Genomic DNA, 18,398 nt, shown 5'->3' with positions numbered 1-18,398 from the left:
CAGAGGCAGAATACCTGACTACCTTGACTGAATTAAACTTAAGGAAAGCTTTGACTATGTACAGACTCAGTGTGTCACGCCCTGACCATAGAAAGATGTTATTTTCTATGGTAGAGTAGGTCAGGGCGTGACAGGGGGGTTTTCTAGGTTAGTTTTCTATGTTGCCATGTTCTAGTTTTGTATTTCTATGTTGGGTTTTGTTTGGGATGATCTCCAATTAGAGGCAGCTGGTCCTCATTGTCTCTAATTGGTGATCATACTTAAGTAGGGTTTTTTTCTACCTGGGTTTGTGGGAGATTGTTTTTGAGTTTGTGTATGTTTCAACTCTGCATCACGGTTTGTTGTTTTTGTTCTTTAGTTTATGTGTATGTATTGCATAGTTTCACAGTGAAAATAAAATGTGGAACGACACACACGCTGCACTTTGGTCCGCTCCTTCCTACGACAACCGTGACACAGTGAGCATAGCCTTGCTATTCAGAAAGGCCGCTGTAGGCAGACCTGGCTCTCAACAGAAGGCAGGTTATGTGCACACTGCCCACAAAATGAGGTGGAAACTGAGCTGCACTTCCTAACCTCCTGCCAAAGGTATGACCATATTAGAGACACATATTTCCCTCAGATTACACAGATCCACAAAGAATTCGAAGACAAACCCGAATTTGATAAACTTTTATATCTACTGGGTGAAATACCACAGTGTGCCATCACAGCAGCAAGATGTGTGACATGTTGCCACAAGAAAAGGGCAGCCAGTGAAGAACAAACACCATTGTAAATACAACCCATATTTAGGTTTATTTATTTTCCCTTTTGTACTTTAACCATTTGTACATCGTTACAACACTGTATATATACATAATATGACATCTGTAATGTCTTTATTCTTTTGGAACTTCTGTGAGTGTAATGTTTACTGTTCATTTTTATTGTTTATTTCACTTTTGTATATTATCTACTTCACTTGCTTTGGCAATGTTAACATATGTTTCCCATGCCAATAAAGCCCCTTGAATTGAATTGAGAGGTGTCTGAGAGAATGACCTAGACAGAGGGAGTGAGGGAGACAGAGAGAAGGAGGGGACAGAGAGAACCTTCAAGAAGACAGGGGGCACTGGTATGTAGGCTGTAGAGTTACACAGGAACATAAAGAGAAAGAAGCAGTGAATCCTCTCATCCTGTAGGTAACTCTCTCTGACACCTCTCGCTGTATCTCCACTATTTTTCCTTCTCCTCTGTCACTAACCTCTCTCTCTCTCTCTCCAGCTCCCCCCTCTCTATCCCTTTGTTTGTTTTTCGACATCAAAGGTATGTCAAAACAATGTGTCTAACTGTGTGTGTGCACGTGTGTGTGTGTGTGTGTTGATATGCATGTGTCTCAGCAGACTGAAAGGTGTACAGTCTCCATCAGGCTAGAGGTCATCCTTTAATCCTTCAAGCCCTTGAGGCTTCTACATGTGTCCTCACCCTCCCCTGAGACCAGAGAGAAACCTGAGAGGAGGAAGTGAAAGAGCGAAAAGAGGAGGAATAAGAGGAAGTGAAAGAGCGAGAAGAGGAGGAATAAGAGACAGATAGATGGGAAGAGAGATAGAAAGATGGGGAGAGAGATAAAGTCGAGTGTTGACGACAGAAAGTGAGAAAGAAACAAAGGCAGTGAAAAGAGACAAAGATGAGGAGAGAGAAACAGAGAGGGGAATGGAGAGAGGAAAAGAGGATAAGAGTGACTGTTAAATCACTCAAATGTAAGTGGATAGATAGAAAGAGGGATTGAAACGAGTGCAGCGGGCCGGGAGGAAGAGATGAAGAGCGACAGCGTGGAGGCGGAGACGCCCACTCTGCTCCGAAATGTTCTCCTGCAGCCCAAATGACACACACACACACACACACACACACACACACACACACACACACACACACACACACACACACACACACACACACACGGCACAGGAGATACATTTTCCACCCGCAATGCAACAGCAGGCAACCCATAGGAACATCCCTACTCCACATGGAACAAGACAGAACTGTATAGTACAGCAACTTAAAACTTCACTCACTGTATGTGTGAGAGTGAATCTGTGTGTGGAACTGTGGATCAGTTGAAGCTCTACATGCAAGGTTCAACCACATCATGTTATAAATAGATGAATGACAATGAATGAATGAATGAATGAATGAATGAATGAATACATTTCTGTTTCACCCATTTTCAGGCGTTCAGGAGTTGTATTTGCATGACAGACCACAGTTATCTCTGATTGTCATCCGGTGCTCGTTGCGTCTCATTAGCGTCAGTGCTAGTCACACGTACACACTCCACCAGGGCACTGCTTTTTCATCTGCCAGACCCATTTAAAAGAGTGTAGCAACAACAGACTCAGTATCTCTGTCAGTGACATTATCTCAGTCACTCAATTGGATGAGTCATCCTCTGATCTCCATACTCACAACATGAGTCAGAGGTTTGTATCTTTGGATGCCAAATAAGCATTGAAAAGACGGAGGTATTTGTGACACTGAGAATGTTTGTGCTGAATCCCTAATTGTGCATTACTAAGCAAAGTGACGTTGTTTTCCTTTTGGCCCAGATTAGAGTGAAGACAGCTATAGCTTTTAAAAGGGGAATTGGATTAAAACTGAGGTGGTCCAAACCGTGCCAGAACCCTCTGCCTCTTCAGTTTCAATGGGCATGACGCCCCTGTATGGAAGCGATAACAAACACACTCAACAAACATTTGAAATTTAAGTTTAGGATATTTTTACATGCTACAATCGCCACTGCCTGACACACACACACCAAAAAGGTACAGGCTGACAGACACATCCGCTCACTGTCACAGGGGATTTGCTATGACCTAAAGACCTTGGCTAAAAGTGATCTGTTTCAGTAAATAATAACTTTACAGTGGGACATGGGATATACAATGGGATATGCACTGAGGTGAATCCAGGAGAAAGCTATGATCCCATATGGAAGTCACCTGTTAAATCCACTTCTATCAGTGTAGATGAAGGGGAGGAGACAGGTTGAAGAAGAGGTTTTATGCCTTGAGACATGGATTGGGTATGTGTGCCGTTTAGAGGGTGAATGGGCAAGACAAAATACATAAGTGCCTTTGAACGGAGTATGGTAGTAGGTGCCAGGTGTCCCGGTTTGAGTGTGTCAAGAACGGCAACGCTGCTGGGTTTTTCACGCTCAACAGTTTCCCGTGTGTATCAACAAGGGTCCACCACCCAAAGGACATCCAGCCAACGGCAGGCCAGTGGTTGAAAACAGGTTATTGATGAAAGAGGACAGAGGCTGACAGGAATTGTACAGAGCAATAGATGGGCTAGAGTTAGTCAACTGACAGTCCAGTACAACATTGCCCATAAAAGACTGAGCAACTCGTTGTACCTTGACAAGAATGGGGTATGGCAGCTGACAACCTTACAGAGTTCCACTTCTTTTAGCAAAAAACAAGAAACTGTGCTTGCAGTGGGCTTAGGAATGAAAACACTGGACACTGGAGAATTGGAAAAACATTGCCTGGTCTGATGAATCCTGGTTCCTGCTGTTTCACACAGATTTGAGGACTAGGGTACGGAGAAAACCACGAGTACATACATCCATCATGCCGCGTGTCAACATTGCAGGTTGGTGGTGTGATGGTGTGGGGTGTGTTTTCATTGGTTCCCTTGTTAAAAGTGGAGCAACGTTTGTATGCCACAGGATATCTGAACATCATTGCCAACCAGGTGCATCTCTTCATGGCAGCAGTGTATCGATCTGTGAATGAAATTTTTTTCAGCAGGATAATGCCCCATGCCACGAGGCTAGGGTTGTCCAGGACTGGTTCCACAAACATGACAGTGAATTCAGTTTACTGTAGTGGCCTGCCCAGTCACGAGATCTCAATCCAATTGAGCATCTGTGGGATGAGATGGAAAGAGCTATTCGGAGTAGAGATCTACTACCAGCCAACTTGACACAACTGTGGGAAGCATTGGGGTCATGTGCCAGCATACCTGTGGACCACTTTCAACACCTTGAGTCCATGCCCTGACGAACTGAGGCTGTTCTGAAAGCAAAAGGGGTTGCAACTATATATTAGGAAGGTACTCCAAATGTTTTGTACACTGTGTATACTTTTAGCAGTAAAAGAATCCTTACAACTTCCAAGTACTAAACTAATTTAGACAGTTGCAGAAGGATCCTTGTCGATCAGAGCTACAGGGCACCATTGACAGAGGCAGATTAGGACATACTGATAATATTGAATGCACGTTTATAGTGTTCATACGTAAAGGAGAATACCAGTTACAGATGAGGAAGAAACAAATAATGTGATTATTTATTTATTTGTTATTTCACCTTTATTTAACCAAGTAGGCCAGTTGAGACAAGTTCTCATTTACAACTGCGACCTGGCCAAGGTAAAGCAAAGCAGTGCGACAAAAACAACAACACAGAGTTACACATTCAATAACACAATAGAAAAATCTGTCTACAGTGTGTTCAAATGAAGTAAGGAGGTAAGGCAATAAATAGGCCATAGTGGCGAAGTAATTACAATTTAGCAATTAACACTGGAGTGATAGATGTGCAGATGAGGATGTGCAAGTAGAAATACTGGTGTGCAAAAGAGCAGAAAAACAAAAACAGATATGGGATGAGGTAGGTAGTTGGTTGGATGGTCTATTTACAGATGGGCTGTGTACAGCTGCAGCGATCGGTAAGCTGCTCTGACAGCTGATGCTTAAAGATAGTGAAGGAGATATAAGTCTCCAACTTCAGTGATTTTTGCAATTTGTTCCAGTCATTGGCAGCAGAGAACTGGAAGGAAAGGCAGCCAAAGGAGGTGTTGGCTTTGGGGATGACCAGCGAAATAAACCTGCTGGAGCGTGTGCTATGGGTGGGTGTTGCTATGGTGACCAGTGAGCTGATATAAGGCAGGGCTTTACCTAGCAAAGACTTATAGATGACCTGGAGCCAGTGGGTTTGGCAACAAATATGTAGCGAGGACCATCCAACGAGAGCATACAGGTCGCTGTAGTGAGCAGTATATGGGGCTTTGGTGACAAAACTGATGGCACTGTGATAGACTGCATCCAATTTGCTGAATAAAGTGTTGGAGGCTATTTTGTAAAGGACATCGCTGATGTTAAGGATCGGTAGGATAGTCAGTTTTACGAGGGTATGTTTGGCAGCATGAGTGAAGGAGGCTTTTTTGCGAAATAGGAAGCCGATTCTAGATTTCATTTTGGATTGGAGACGCTTAATATGAGTCTGAAAGGAGAGTTTACAGTCTAGCCAGACACCTAGGTATTTATAGTTGTCCACATATTCTAAGTCAGAACTGTCCAGAGTAGTGATGCTAGTCGGGCGAGCGGTTGTGGGCAGCGATCGGTTGAAGAGCATACATTTTGTTTTACTTGCATTTGAAAGCAGTTGGAGGCCATGGAAGGAGTGTTGTATGGCCTTGAAGCTCGTTTTGAGGTTTGTTAACACAGTGTCCAAAGAAGGGCCAGATGTATACAGAATGGTGTCGTCTGCATAGAGCTGGATCAAAGAATCACCCGCAGCAAGAGCGACATCATTGATATATACAGAAAAAAGAATCGGCCCAAGAATTGAACCCTGTTGCACCCCCATACTGACTGCCAGAGGTCCGGACAACAGGCCCTCCGATTTGACACACTGAACTCTATCTGAGAAGTAGTTAGTGAACCAGGCGAGGCCGTTATTAGAGATACCAAGGCGATACGAAAGAGAGGTTGAACAGATTAGTAATAGGGGTTGCAACAATGGCGGCGGATAATTTTAGGAAGAGAGGGTCCAGATTGTCTAGCATAGCTGATTTGTAGATAATAATATGTCATCATAGTAATATAATGTTTGACCTTCTCCAAAACAAACTTTATAAAACACACTTGGTAAGTTGTATAGATTGTTTAAGGTGTCTATATTTCTTTGGGCCCAGTCATTGTGGGAAGAGATGATGACACCCCTAAAGCACAGTGTAGTTAGTTCAGCCCTCAGGGCTAAATCCCACAAACAATAAAAGCAGGATAAACAAAACAGATCAAATTCAGCTTGTCTTATCTTTTCAACTTTGATTTGATTCACCCAGGAAATGGCTGTGATCATTCTCACTTGTTTCCTCTCATTCTTTGTCTCTCTTTTCGCGTGTCTCTATCTTTCCTTTTTCTCTCTCTATGTATTTCTCACTCTCTCTCTCTCACTCTCTCTCTTACTCCTTCTCGCTCTCTCTCGTTCTCTGGCAAACATGTTAGCTAATTTACATAAGATTTACACACTGCTATGAAAAGCACATTCCCTCCATACATTTTTTATAACTGTGTAACGGGCTCAGGGCTATGCTTGGCTCTACTACATACCCTGCCGTCACTCCATGTTATATACAACACATGGCGACTAACACGAAACAACACCCACACAACACACTGTGAACACACACACACCATATAAACATATGCAAACTAGAGAGAATCAGTACATTTGCTAAAACAACATTATCTGTTTTTTTACCTGTTCCTTTCTCTCTCCCAGTCTCTACCCCTCCCTCCCTCCCAGGTAGGATAATGACACGTCTCTCTCAGCAGGGATCCTGACAGATGGGGCCAAAATTGAGTCTTGCTGAATACTAACACAGATCAGATTCAGGTGCTTACAATGCTTACAGCACCAATACAGACCAGCACAACAGCCAAGCTTAGTTGCACTAACTGATTAACTGATCCTAGATTAGCCTTGAAGAGGTCAGCAACAGACTATCATACTAATGACACTGATGACACCTTTATTATGGAACTGATCCTAGATCAGCCAATAAGCGCCTATACATAACAATAAGCAATCTGGCCCCATCATTACAGAACTGAACCAGGATCAGCCTTTAAAGCACCAATACTAGGGATGTGCATCTTTCCCTTTCAAGATGATTCAATACGTATCTAGATACATGGGCTCCGATACGATACAGGAACGATACGTTTAGTTTGAAACAATTCGGTGCGATTCGGTTTGATTCAAGGAACGAATCAATGCGATTCAGTTTGATGTGATACGATTAGATGAACTAACATTTGCTGAACACATTCAATTTCCATTCTAAATTCAAATATGCTGCTGATGGAGCTCATGAGCGGGTCCTTTGAGCTGGATCTGTCTGAGCTGACTTCTCTGTGTGTGTGTGTTAATGTGTGTGTAAATGATGAACATGTATGTACTGAGTGAACAAAAAATTGGGAACACCTACTCTTTCTATGACAAAGACTGACCAGGTGTAGTATTCAGACCCCTTGACTTTTTCAAAATGTTGTTATATTACAGCCTTATTCTAAAATGTATTAAATATACTTTTTTCCCTCATCAGTCTACACACAATTGACAGTGCATGTCAGAGCAAAAACGAAGCCATGAGGTTGAAGGAATTGTTGGTAGAGCTCTAAGACAGGATTGTGTCAAGGCACAGATCTGGGGAAGGATATCAAAAAATGTCTCTAGTATTGGAACCACCAATACTCTTCCTAGAGCAATCGGGGGAGATGGACCTTGGTCAGGGAGGTGGTGACCAAGAACCCAATGGTCACTCTGACAGAGCTCCAAAGTTCCTCTGTGGAGATGGGAGAACCTTCCAGAAGGACAACCATCTCTGCAGCACTCCACCAATCAGGCCTTTATGGTAGAGTAGCCAGACCGAAGCCAAGAAGACATCATAAGGAATAAGGTTTTGAAGTGTATGTCCTATATCTAGGAGATATAAGAAAGCTTCGGAAATATTTTTGTTTTGTTTGTACACATATTCAACCCCTTATTTTTGTTGTCACAAAATCACCTCCATACTTCCATTCATTTGTATGGGTTACCTTCAGATGAATGTATAATATCTCTCTCTCTCTATATATATATATATATATATATATATATATATATATATATATATATACTCCATTAATTTGTATGGGTTACCTTCAGATGAATGTATAATATCTATCTATACATATATAAAAAAACTGATATAGCTAGCTGTAACTGAAGGACTGGTGGGGATTTTTATTATGTCAATAGACTCTTAAGGATTATTAAAGAAGGATTTTCAAGCCTGGAGACAATTGAGATAGGGATTGTGCATATGTGCCATTCAGAGTGTGAATGGGCATGGTAGTAGGTGCCAGAGGCACCGATTTAAATGTCAAGAACTGCAGTTCCAGCAGTGGTGGAAAAAGTACCCAATTGTCATGCTTAAGTAGAAGCAAAGATACCTTAATAGAAAATGGCTCAAGTAAAAGTGAAGGTCACCCAGTATAATACTACTTGAGTAAAAGTCTATAAGTATTGTTTTTTAATATACTTAAGTATCAAAGTACATGTAATTCCTAAAATACACTTACAGTAAGTATTACAAGTGAAAGTATGAATCATTCAAAAGTCCTTATATTAAGCAAACCAGACGGCACAATTTTCTATTTGTTTTGTATTATTTACGGATATCCAGGGGTACATACCAACACACAGACATCGTTTACAAATGAAGCATTTGTGTTTAGTGAGTCCTCCAGATCAGAGGCAGTAGTGGTGACCAGGGATGTTCTCTTAAAACGTGTGTGAATTGGACCATTTTCTGTCCTGTTAAGCATTCAAAATGTAATGAGGAAAAACATTTCCTGGTCTAATGAATCCCAGTTCCTGCTGTTTTACGCTGATGGGAGAACTAGGGTACGGAGAAAACCACATGAGTACATGCATCCATCATGCCGCATCAACATTGCAGGCTGGTGGTGTGATGGTGTGGGGTGTGTTTTCATTGGGTCCCTTGAATAAAGTGGAGCAATGTTTGAATGCCACAGGATATCTGAACATCATTGCCAATCAGGTGCATCTCTTCATGGCAGCAGTGTATCGATCTGTGAATAAAACATTTTCAGCAGGATAATGCCCCATGCCGCAAGGCGAGGATTGTCCATTACTGGTTCCACGAACATGACAGTGAATTCAGCTATTAAAGTGGACTGCCCAGTCACCAGATCTCAATCCAATTGAGCACCTGTGGGATGAGATGGAAAGAGCTATTCAGAGTAGATATCCACTACCAGCCAACTTGACACAACTGTGGGAAGCATTGGAGTCAACATGGGCCAGCATCCCTGTGGACCGCTTTCAACACCTTGTAGAGTCCATGCCACAACCCATTGAAACTGTTCTGAGTGCAAAAGGGGGTGCAACTCAATATTAGGAAGGTTTTCCTAATATTTTGTACACTCAGTGTATGTCTGTGGTGTATGTAGGCACCTGAGCGGAGCCATAAGGGAAACTGGGTATCTACCCACTATCAGATAAGGGGGGTAATGTGTGCTTTTTGTCCCCACATTTTTTTTATCTGAAATCACCATCCACTAATTAATGTCATTTTTACAGATTCAAAATGTTTGAGCTAGTAATGTATCAATATTTATCTTAACAAATTCGTTTTTGCCCCTGATCTCAAAATCAAAAATGATTTAGATTGTTTGGAAGTTTTATTTTCCTCCTGCTTCAACCGTGCTGTAGAAAAAGCGATTGTTGTCCTCCTTATGAAAGTATCAACCTTACCCTGTTTTTAAAAAATGACCATATGCACAGATTTTTTTTAAGCAAAACTACCAAATCTATTGGTGACAGTGCCTGACCAGCCTAAATCAAACGTGAGTAAAAGTAATCACTTAAGTAAAAGTAAAGATACCTTAATAGAAAATGACTCAAGTGAAAGTCACCCAGTAAAATATTCCTGAGTAAAAGTCTAAAAATATTGGTTTTTAATAAGCTTAAGTATCAAAAGTAAATGTAATTGCTAAAATATACTTAAGTATCAAAAGTAAACGTAATTGCTAAAATATACTTGAGTATAAAAAGTAAAAGTATGAATAATTTAAAAGTCCTTATATTAAACAAACCAGACTGCACAATTGTATTTTTTATTTGTATTATTTACGGATATCCAAGGGCACACACCAACACTCAGACATCATTTACAAATGAAACATTTTGTGTTTAGTGAGTTCTCCAGATCAGAGGCAGTATGGATGACCAGGGATGTTCTCTTAAGTGTGTGAATTGGACCATTTTCTGTGCATTCAAAATCTAACGAGCACTTTGAGTGTCAGGGAAAATTTATGGAGTAAAAAGTACATTATTTTCTTTAGGAATGTAGTGAAGTGAAAGTAAAAGTTGTCAAAAATATAAATAGTAAAGTAAAGTACAGATACCCAACAAAGTATTTTTCTTAAGTACTTTACACCACTGGCTACAGATATTGCCTGGGTTGATCTACATGCTAAATTATTTGTTGATCAATGACTGTCAACAGTTACATGCTTAGTTCGACACTGAAGGAGAGGATGCATCAGTTGTCACAAATATGAGAGATATTTTTGAAAGGTAAGAAGATAGCAATATGAGGAAAAGAAATGTGTGGACCTGTCACGACTTCTGCCGAAGTCGATGCCCCTCCTTGTTCGGGTGGTGCTCGGCGTTCGACGTCACCGGTCTTCTAGCCATCATTGATCTATTTTTCATTTTCCATTGGTTTTGTCTTGTCTTCCTACACACCTGGTTCCAATCCAGTTCATTACATGTTGTGTATTTAACCCTTTGTTTACCATCATGTCCTTGTCAGAGATTGTTTGTTTGTTATGTGCTTGTGTATTTTGTATTGGTGTGCGACGGGTTAATTTTACCCATGTTATTTTATTTATGTATGTTGGTTTTGGAGTTTGTTTTTATTTCCTTATTACACTACTCCAGTTATACCAAGTTGGTTTCTCCTGCGCCTGACTTCCCTGCCACCTACACACGCGACGATGACAGGACCGGCGATTCGTAACATTTGAATCGATTTTCTGACCGATGCATGCTACATTTTGATTGGTTTGGGGTCCCACAGACCGATGCACGCATCATGCATTCACATCTTAAACATTTGAACCGGGGACCAATGCGTATTAGTGAATCATTTACATCCCTAATTCAGCAAACAGCCTTAAAGGGATACTTCATGATTTTAGCAATAAGGCCCTTTATCTACTTCCCCAGAGTCAGATGAACTTGTGGATACCATTTATATGTCTTTGCATGCAGTTTGAATGATGTTGCTAACTAGCACTAGCACAATGTTAGCATTGGCTTGCAAACTACCTCAAACTTCCTTCATACTGGACACAGAGACATACAAAGGGTATCCACGGGTTCATCTGACTCTGGGGAAGTAGATAATCCCTTTAACACAGTAAAAGAAAACCTGTAATTTTTACAGTCAACTACTGGCAGCACAGTAGCCAGTAGGTTACTGTACATTTATAATAAATTACTGGCAGCACAGAAACCAGTAAATTACTGTAGATGTATAGGACCTTTACTGCAACACAAATATTCAGCATATTAATGGAACTCCTGACTACAGCAATATGCTGTATTTCTAGAATTTATAGTGCATTACTGGAAGCATAGTGGTTAATAAACTGTTGCAGATTTACAGTGCCGGAAGCTAGTGCCAACGACGGGCAGTATTTCTGTTACATGTATTTGACATATTTAGTTCAATACATTCAATACCTATTTTGAAATGTGTATTTCACAGGCCTGGATTACAATTCATGTAGCCTATTTTGTATTTTCTAATACAAATATATGCTTGCAAGTAGCCCGCTTAACTACAACATTCTTTGTAACAGTAACACTCTTTTTACTTGCTATGACTGTGGTATATTCTTGTTAATGTAAGAGCGTCTGCTAAATGACCAAAATGTAAATGTACCAATGAACACTTGCAAAGCACACTGCTGGGTATTATTCTAATGACGTACGCCCCCAAACAAAGTCAAATTTGATCAAAATACAAATAGTTTTAGGGAGAAGCTCATTAAAATAATATTGAGCAGTGCGCTTTGCAAATCTTTATTTTTAACATTTACATTTTGGTCATTTAGCAGACTCTCTTGTCCAGAGTGACAGTCAGTGCATTCATCTAAGGTTGCTAAAAACCAAACGTCACAGTCAAGTAAAATGTTTCTGTAACCGTTACTGGGAATGTTGTTGAAGTTAAGAATACATCGGTCTTCAACATATCTTGTATTTGTAACAAGATACGTATTTGCCTATCTCTGGCTAGTGCAAATTATGTTACTGTAATATTCACAGCAATTTACCACAAGCTTCCTGGTTGTTACTGGAAAATGCAGCGCAATGACACAGTACAATACCGTAAAATTAGCCTACTATACAGTAAGAAAATAAAGGCTACTGTATCATGTTGGTATTTTACTGTAATTACATTAGTGCAAGCAGGTTGGCTGCTAGGTATGTGTATCTTACAGCATATTTATGAATATGTGGTGTTTTATATCACTTACACTTCAAGAGGCCTAAACAAGAGCTTCCAAACGGGACGCGATTACAGGGCAAAACAATACATTTAATTGCTAGGGAATTACTAACGCATATCATTTAAATTGGTACAGCACTCTCACTAACGGGTGCAACAAGTATAGTCTCTTATAAGGCACGCCTCAAATTTTGTTAATGAGCCACAACAATACCATGCACCCACAAAAGGTTTTTGACTCTCCAAAAATACACTATGGTATTCTATGGGGTAGTGCTGAATTACAGTACATTTCTGGCAGCACAGTAGCCAGTAAGTTACTAGAAATTTACTTAACAAATATTATTTTTTAAATAGTATGGTACTGCATTCTGTGGAGTACAGCATTCTCACTAATGAATGCAACATATAGCCTCTTACAAAGCATAGCTCTAAATATGTTCATGAGCCAGAGATTATTTCCCACAATGCACCATAATTCATGGTATACTGCTATAAATATAGTACTTTACTGTAAAATGGTATTGTAACATTTTACAACAGTGTAGCGAATGTCATTGACACCCCATAATGCATTGCTCGTTTTTTGGGCTGTACTGTAATATAGAGTTACAGTAGCTAACTGTAAAACCTTTGCTGTAAATTTCCAGCAATTTGTTACAGTATAGTACTACACTCTCTCGCTCTCTTTTGCTCTCTCTCACTCTCTCACTCTCTCGCTCTCTGCAGAGTCTGTATCCATGATGGCCAATCACCACTCAAAATAACAAGTCCTCAGGATCTAACAGCAAAGCCAGAAGTAATGAGATCTCATTGGCTGAAGTGACTTCAGACTGTTGGCTGTTTACCTCTTAAAACCTGTACACTTCCATAAATAAGATCTAGCTGTGCTGTGCTGCTGTGTGCAGCTTTTAATATACTTATATTCCCTGCTCACTCCCCTGGGCCACAATCAGATCTGTATAAATGGAATAGTGCCCAGATGGACATTAGGGTTGGGAGGTGTTGAATGTGTCGCAAATGTCACCCTATTCTCTATATAGTGCACTACTTTTGATCAGGGCCCAGAGGGGAATAGCATGCCATTTGGGACACAGTATAGTGTATGCATGTGCATTTTTGGTGGGTGTAAATAATGATATCTGTAGGACTGACTCAGACAAAGACAGGAGGCTGCTTCTTCTTTCTCCACAGCACACACAGTCAGACTAAAGGAGAGGATGCTTCTGGTGTGGGTCTTGGATGGAGGCCCACTGGCGGATGCTCATTAGCTGTTAGCGTCAGTGCTGATTAGCTGCTGCATAAACACAGACACGAATGTGTTGTACACGTGCAGAAACACACACACACACCAATGTACATAAATGGATACACAAACACCACACACATGCGCACACAGAAGCATTCATGCATGCACACATGCGCACAAACACACACACCAGAAAGCCGCACAAGAAAGCCTATATCCTGTCATCAGACAGGATAGAGGACACACCAGAAAACCATCTTACATAGTGTTTGGTTGTCAGGCCATTGAAGCAGACTAAGTATATAAAACACACTGTAACACCTTGGCTAATGTATAACCTCAGTGAACTGACTGAGAGCCTGTAAGATGGACAGGACTGACCAGGAAGAAGATTACAGTCCACTCTCCTCAACTACCACACCGTCACTTTATAAAAGCCTTCGCATATGTAAAGTGGCGGTGTGGTAGCAGAGCAGTGTGTGTCTCAGACCACATACACAAATTCTGAATACAACTAGCACACTGCAGCGAGCAAGATTAAACAAATATATGTATTTCATTCAAAAGAGAGAAACAGAAGAGACAAGACAATAACCTCTCTCTATTAAACCATCAAGACCGTAGTGTGTCCCACTTGCAAATGGCTGCTGTGACAATTTCTAACTGCAGTGAAAACAAGCTTCTAGCTGGTCAACGTCCAGTGATTCAGTCCCCTGGTTCAGTTAAAAGAAAAGGAAAGATGGAGTTAGAGAGAGAGGGAAAGAGAGAGGGAAAGAGAGAAATGGAGAGCGTCTGTTTTTTCCCCCAGTGTTTCACTGACCAATAAGTGAGAATCGGCAATAGTGTGGTGCAGTCCTCCTCCCTAACTCCCTTACAAAATGTGACCCCTCAGGGGTGTGAGTGTTCCCCTGCGCCTCGCTCTGCACCCCTCCATGTGCTCCCTCCTCCAGCAGAGGAATTCAGCTCTCCTCAGCTAGGACAAAAAACACTAAGACCTATTTACATGTCAATGAAGGAAGGGCGCAGATTGACGTTTTTCACTCTCCCTTTCCGCATCTCACTTTTTTCTTTCAATCTCTCTCTCTCTTCAACCTCTTTCTCCTCTCAACGTCTCCATATCCAGCTCTCTCCAAATCTCCTTTTGTACAAAGTCATGCAGGTGTACTAGTTGAAATGTTTCAGAGACTATAGTTCACATGCTGTAGGGAATGAGTGTATCCAGTTCGACTGACTTTATGCATCTATTAAAGTACAGACAATTGTTAAGTGACAAAGGCCAGACAGAGCCCATGCCACCCCACTCCATGCCTTGTTTACTTCCTTACATACCCCTACCCCTCTGCCCGTGTTTCCCTACCCCACCCTGCAATCTTAGAAAAAAGTGTTGTTTGCGGCAGGATATGGTTCTACCAAGAACTGTTTTGATCAGAAGAACCATATATAATATTTCCCAGCATCCTCTATTGGAAGGAGATTTTCTGAATAGTTTGTTTTACTGTAATACCTGCATTTTTGCATGTACATTTTGTATTTTTAGAACTAGGCAAGTCAGTTAAGAACAAATTGTCATTTACAATGATGGCCTACCCCAGCCAAACCCTAACCCAGATGACACTGGGCCAATTGTGCACTGCCCTATGGCTCCCAATCACAGCCAGTTGTGATACAGCCTGGAATCAAACCAGGGTCTGTAGTGACACCTCTAGCACTGAGATGCAGTGCCTTAGACTGCTGTGCCACTCGGGAGCCCATTGATTGGTTGATTCATTTTATGCTACACAAAGATTCATAAGATACAGTTTTCTAAACTAATCCAATCTGTTGGATGTATTGCACCCGTTACTGAGATGGTTGTTCCAGTTTAGATGATTGGCGTAGTCTAGATATTCAGTTTTCCCTACCCTGGCAGTCATTCTGAATGCAGGTTGCAGGTGACTAACAATTCCACTTGTTGAATATACTAAATCTGGCTGGATTCCAATAGGAATTACACATCACTTTGCAAGCCAATATAATGTGACTTGCAGGCCGGATGTGGCCTGTAAACCAGTAGATTCCTAACACCACTGTGTTAGGGTAAAACTAGGCCCTCAAAGAAAGGCCTTATGATATATGTAATGTATTGTAATAAAAAATACAATTTTAAGCCCTGTCTAAGCCGAGGGGGGAGGGGGGTTCTACTAAGCTATATGGAATTGTATTAGGAAGGTCGTACCAATAATAATTTTTCTATTTGATTTAGAATTTTAAGACCCCTTGAAGTATCAAACAGTATATATATTTTTTCAATTATTTGATAAAAAAAAAAATTCTGCCTTAGTGCTATTAGGCCATACAAACGCAATTAATAATATATTCACTACATGGAACAACAGATAGTCCCCCAAAAAATCGAAAGAAAGTTTATTCTGAAGTGTCTGTCATATATCTGAGAGATATCAGGAAACATTATTATATATTTTTTACATGTATTTAACCCATTATTTTTGGCACTGAACAGCCTCCATATACTGTATACTTACATTTGTTTTTTCAACTGATACCTGGGGACCTTCAGATGAGTGTTGTGAGGCCTGTGGGCATCCTAGAGCAAAACTGTTCAGACGCTACAGACAGAAGTTGGCAGATCGGCTGTACTGACTTCAGAAGAGCCCCAATACACTTGTGGGGGTTGTAGAGCAAAACGGAGAACACCACGCTACAGACGATTATGTGAGAAGACCGATTTTCGAAATGTCTCATGATCTGACAAACACCACTCTAGCTCTGTCACCTTTCATTGTGTCCGCCTATGAGGAAGTGCGACAGGTGGATTGAGATGCCTCCAATGCAAACATTTTTAATCTCTAGCTTAAACTGACAGATTTGCATGGGGTTTGTTTTATTATTATAATGCTAATTCGATTTCTGCAGGGGAGTGGAAATCGACCTTCAGGGGTTAAAGGTTAATAAGGCTGGTGGAACCGTTCTTAGAGGGTTCTAGGAAGAATCTCTGCGCATTCAAATTGCCATCGATAAAATGCAATTGTGTCAGTTGTCTGTAGCTTATGCCTGCTCATACCCCACCGCCACCATGGGGCACTCTTTTCACAATGTTGACATCAGCAAACCGCTCACCCACACGAAGCAATGCACACTCTCTGCCACCTGCCCGGTACAGTTGAAACCGGGATTCATCCATGAAGAGCAAACTTCTCCAGTGTGCCAGTGGCCATCAAAGGTGAGCATTTGCTCACTGAAGTCAGTTATGACGGCGAACTGCAGTCTAGTTAAGACCCTAGTGAGGATGATGAGCACGCAGATGAGCTTCCCTGTGACTTTTTCTGACAGTTTGTGCAGATATTCTTCAGTTGAGAAATCCGACAGTTTCATCAGCTGTCCGGGTGGCTGGTCTCAGGTGATGAAGTCAGATGTGGAGTTCCTGGACTGGCGTGGTTACACGTGGTCTTTAGTTATGAGGCCGGTTGGACGTACTGCTAAATTCTCTGTAACGGCTTATGGTAGAGAAATGAACATTCAATTCTCTGGCAACAGCTCTGGTTGACATTCCTTCAGTCAGCATGCCAATTGCACGCTCCCTCAAAACTTGAGACATCTGTGGCATTGTGTTGTGTGACAAAACTGCACATTTTAGAGTGGCCTTTTATTTGCCCCCAGCACAAGGTGAATCTTTATAATGATCATGATGTTTAATCAGCTTATTGATATGTCACACCTGTCAGGTGGATGGATACAAGTCCTGTGTAGCTCAGTTGGTAGAGCATGGTGTTTGCAACACCAGGGTTGTGGGTTCGATTCCCATGGGGGACCAGTACGGAGAAAAAAATGTATGAAATGTATGCATTCACTACTGTAAGTCACTCTGGATAAGAGCGTCTGCTAAATGACTAAAACGTAATGGATTACCTCATTTTTATTTAAAATGTAACCTTTATTTAACTAGGCAAGTCAGTTAAGAACAAATTATTATTTACAATGACAGCCAATGCTGTTCAAATCTGGACCAATTGTGTGTCACCCTATGGGACTCCCAATCACAGCCGGTTGTGATACAGCCTGGAATTGAACCAGGGTGTCTGTGGTGACACCTCAAGCGCTGAGATAAAGTGCCTTAAGCTGCTGCGCCAATCTGGAACCTCCTTCTCGGCAAAGGACAAGTACGTTTTAACAGGGATATAAACACATTTGTGCACAAAATTTGAGAGAAAGTTATTGTGCGTATAGGAAAAATATTTTCTTTCAGCTCATTAAACATGGGACCAGTGTAAATAAAACCATCTACAAAAAGTTCTACCCAGCACCAAAAAGGGTTCCTCTATGGGGACAAACCAAAGAACCTTGTGTTGTTCTACTTTGAACCTTTTTTTTAAGAGTGTACTCCTCCTGATGCCCCTGTACACTCTTTCTCTCTCTCCCCTTTCTTTCCTGTTCTCTCTCTCAGCATCTATGTCAGCTTTCTCTGTCCTCTGTCTTTTTCTCTCTCCCAGCCTCTCTCTGTTAGTGAAGCTCTAAAGCATTTGTACTTGTACACGACCATATCGTGTCCCATCTGACTCTGGCATTGGCAGGGTGCAAAGCAAATGTTCAACCAGTAAATTACTGCCAGGCTCCCAAACCAGTGGGAGCCCATTTATACTTAAAACAAATGCCAAATTACAGATCACAATCAATGAGGTGTGAGGAAGAAATTAGAACATGTCACAAAGATTAGTCTCCGATACACACTCGCCTCTGTCCCTTCCAACACTCTAGAAACCATGGACGTTGTGAGGCACGAAGCAATC

The 18,398-nt window shown here is 41.2% G+C and overlaps 1 protein-coding gene across 1 annotated transcript in view; it reads right to left on the bottom strand.

The window, feature by feature from the left end:
• Positions 1 to 1,426: 1,426 nt before the first annotated feature.
• LOC115202579 (ras/Rap GTPase-activating protein SynGAP-like) overlaps positions 1,427 to 18,398 on the bottom strand; it is a 60,079-nt gene continuing 43,107 nt past the window's right edge. The window contains exon 4 of the mRNA XM_029766691.1: positions 1,427 to 1,491. Coding sequence (XP_029622551.1) covers positions 1,427 to 1,491 — 65 coding nt within the window. The remainder of the gene's footprint in view (positions 1,492 to 18,398) is intronic.

This window comes from Salmo trutta, chromosome 12, assembly GCF_901001165.1.
Source record: "Salmo trutta chromosome 12, fSalTru1.1, whole genome shotgun sequence".
Lineage (NCBI taxonomy): Eukaryota > Metazoa > Chordata > Actinopteri > Salmoniformes > Salmonidae > Salmo > Salmo trutta.
This window is presented reverse-complemented; position numbering and strand designations above follow the sequence as displayed.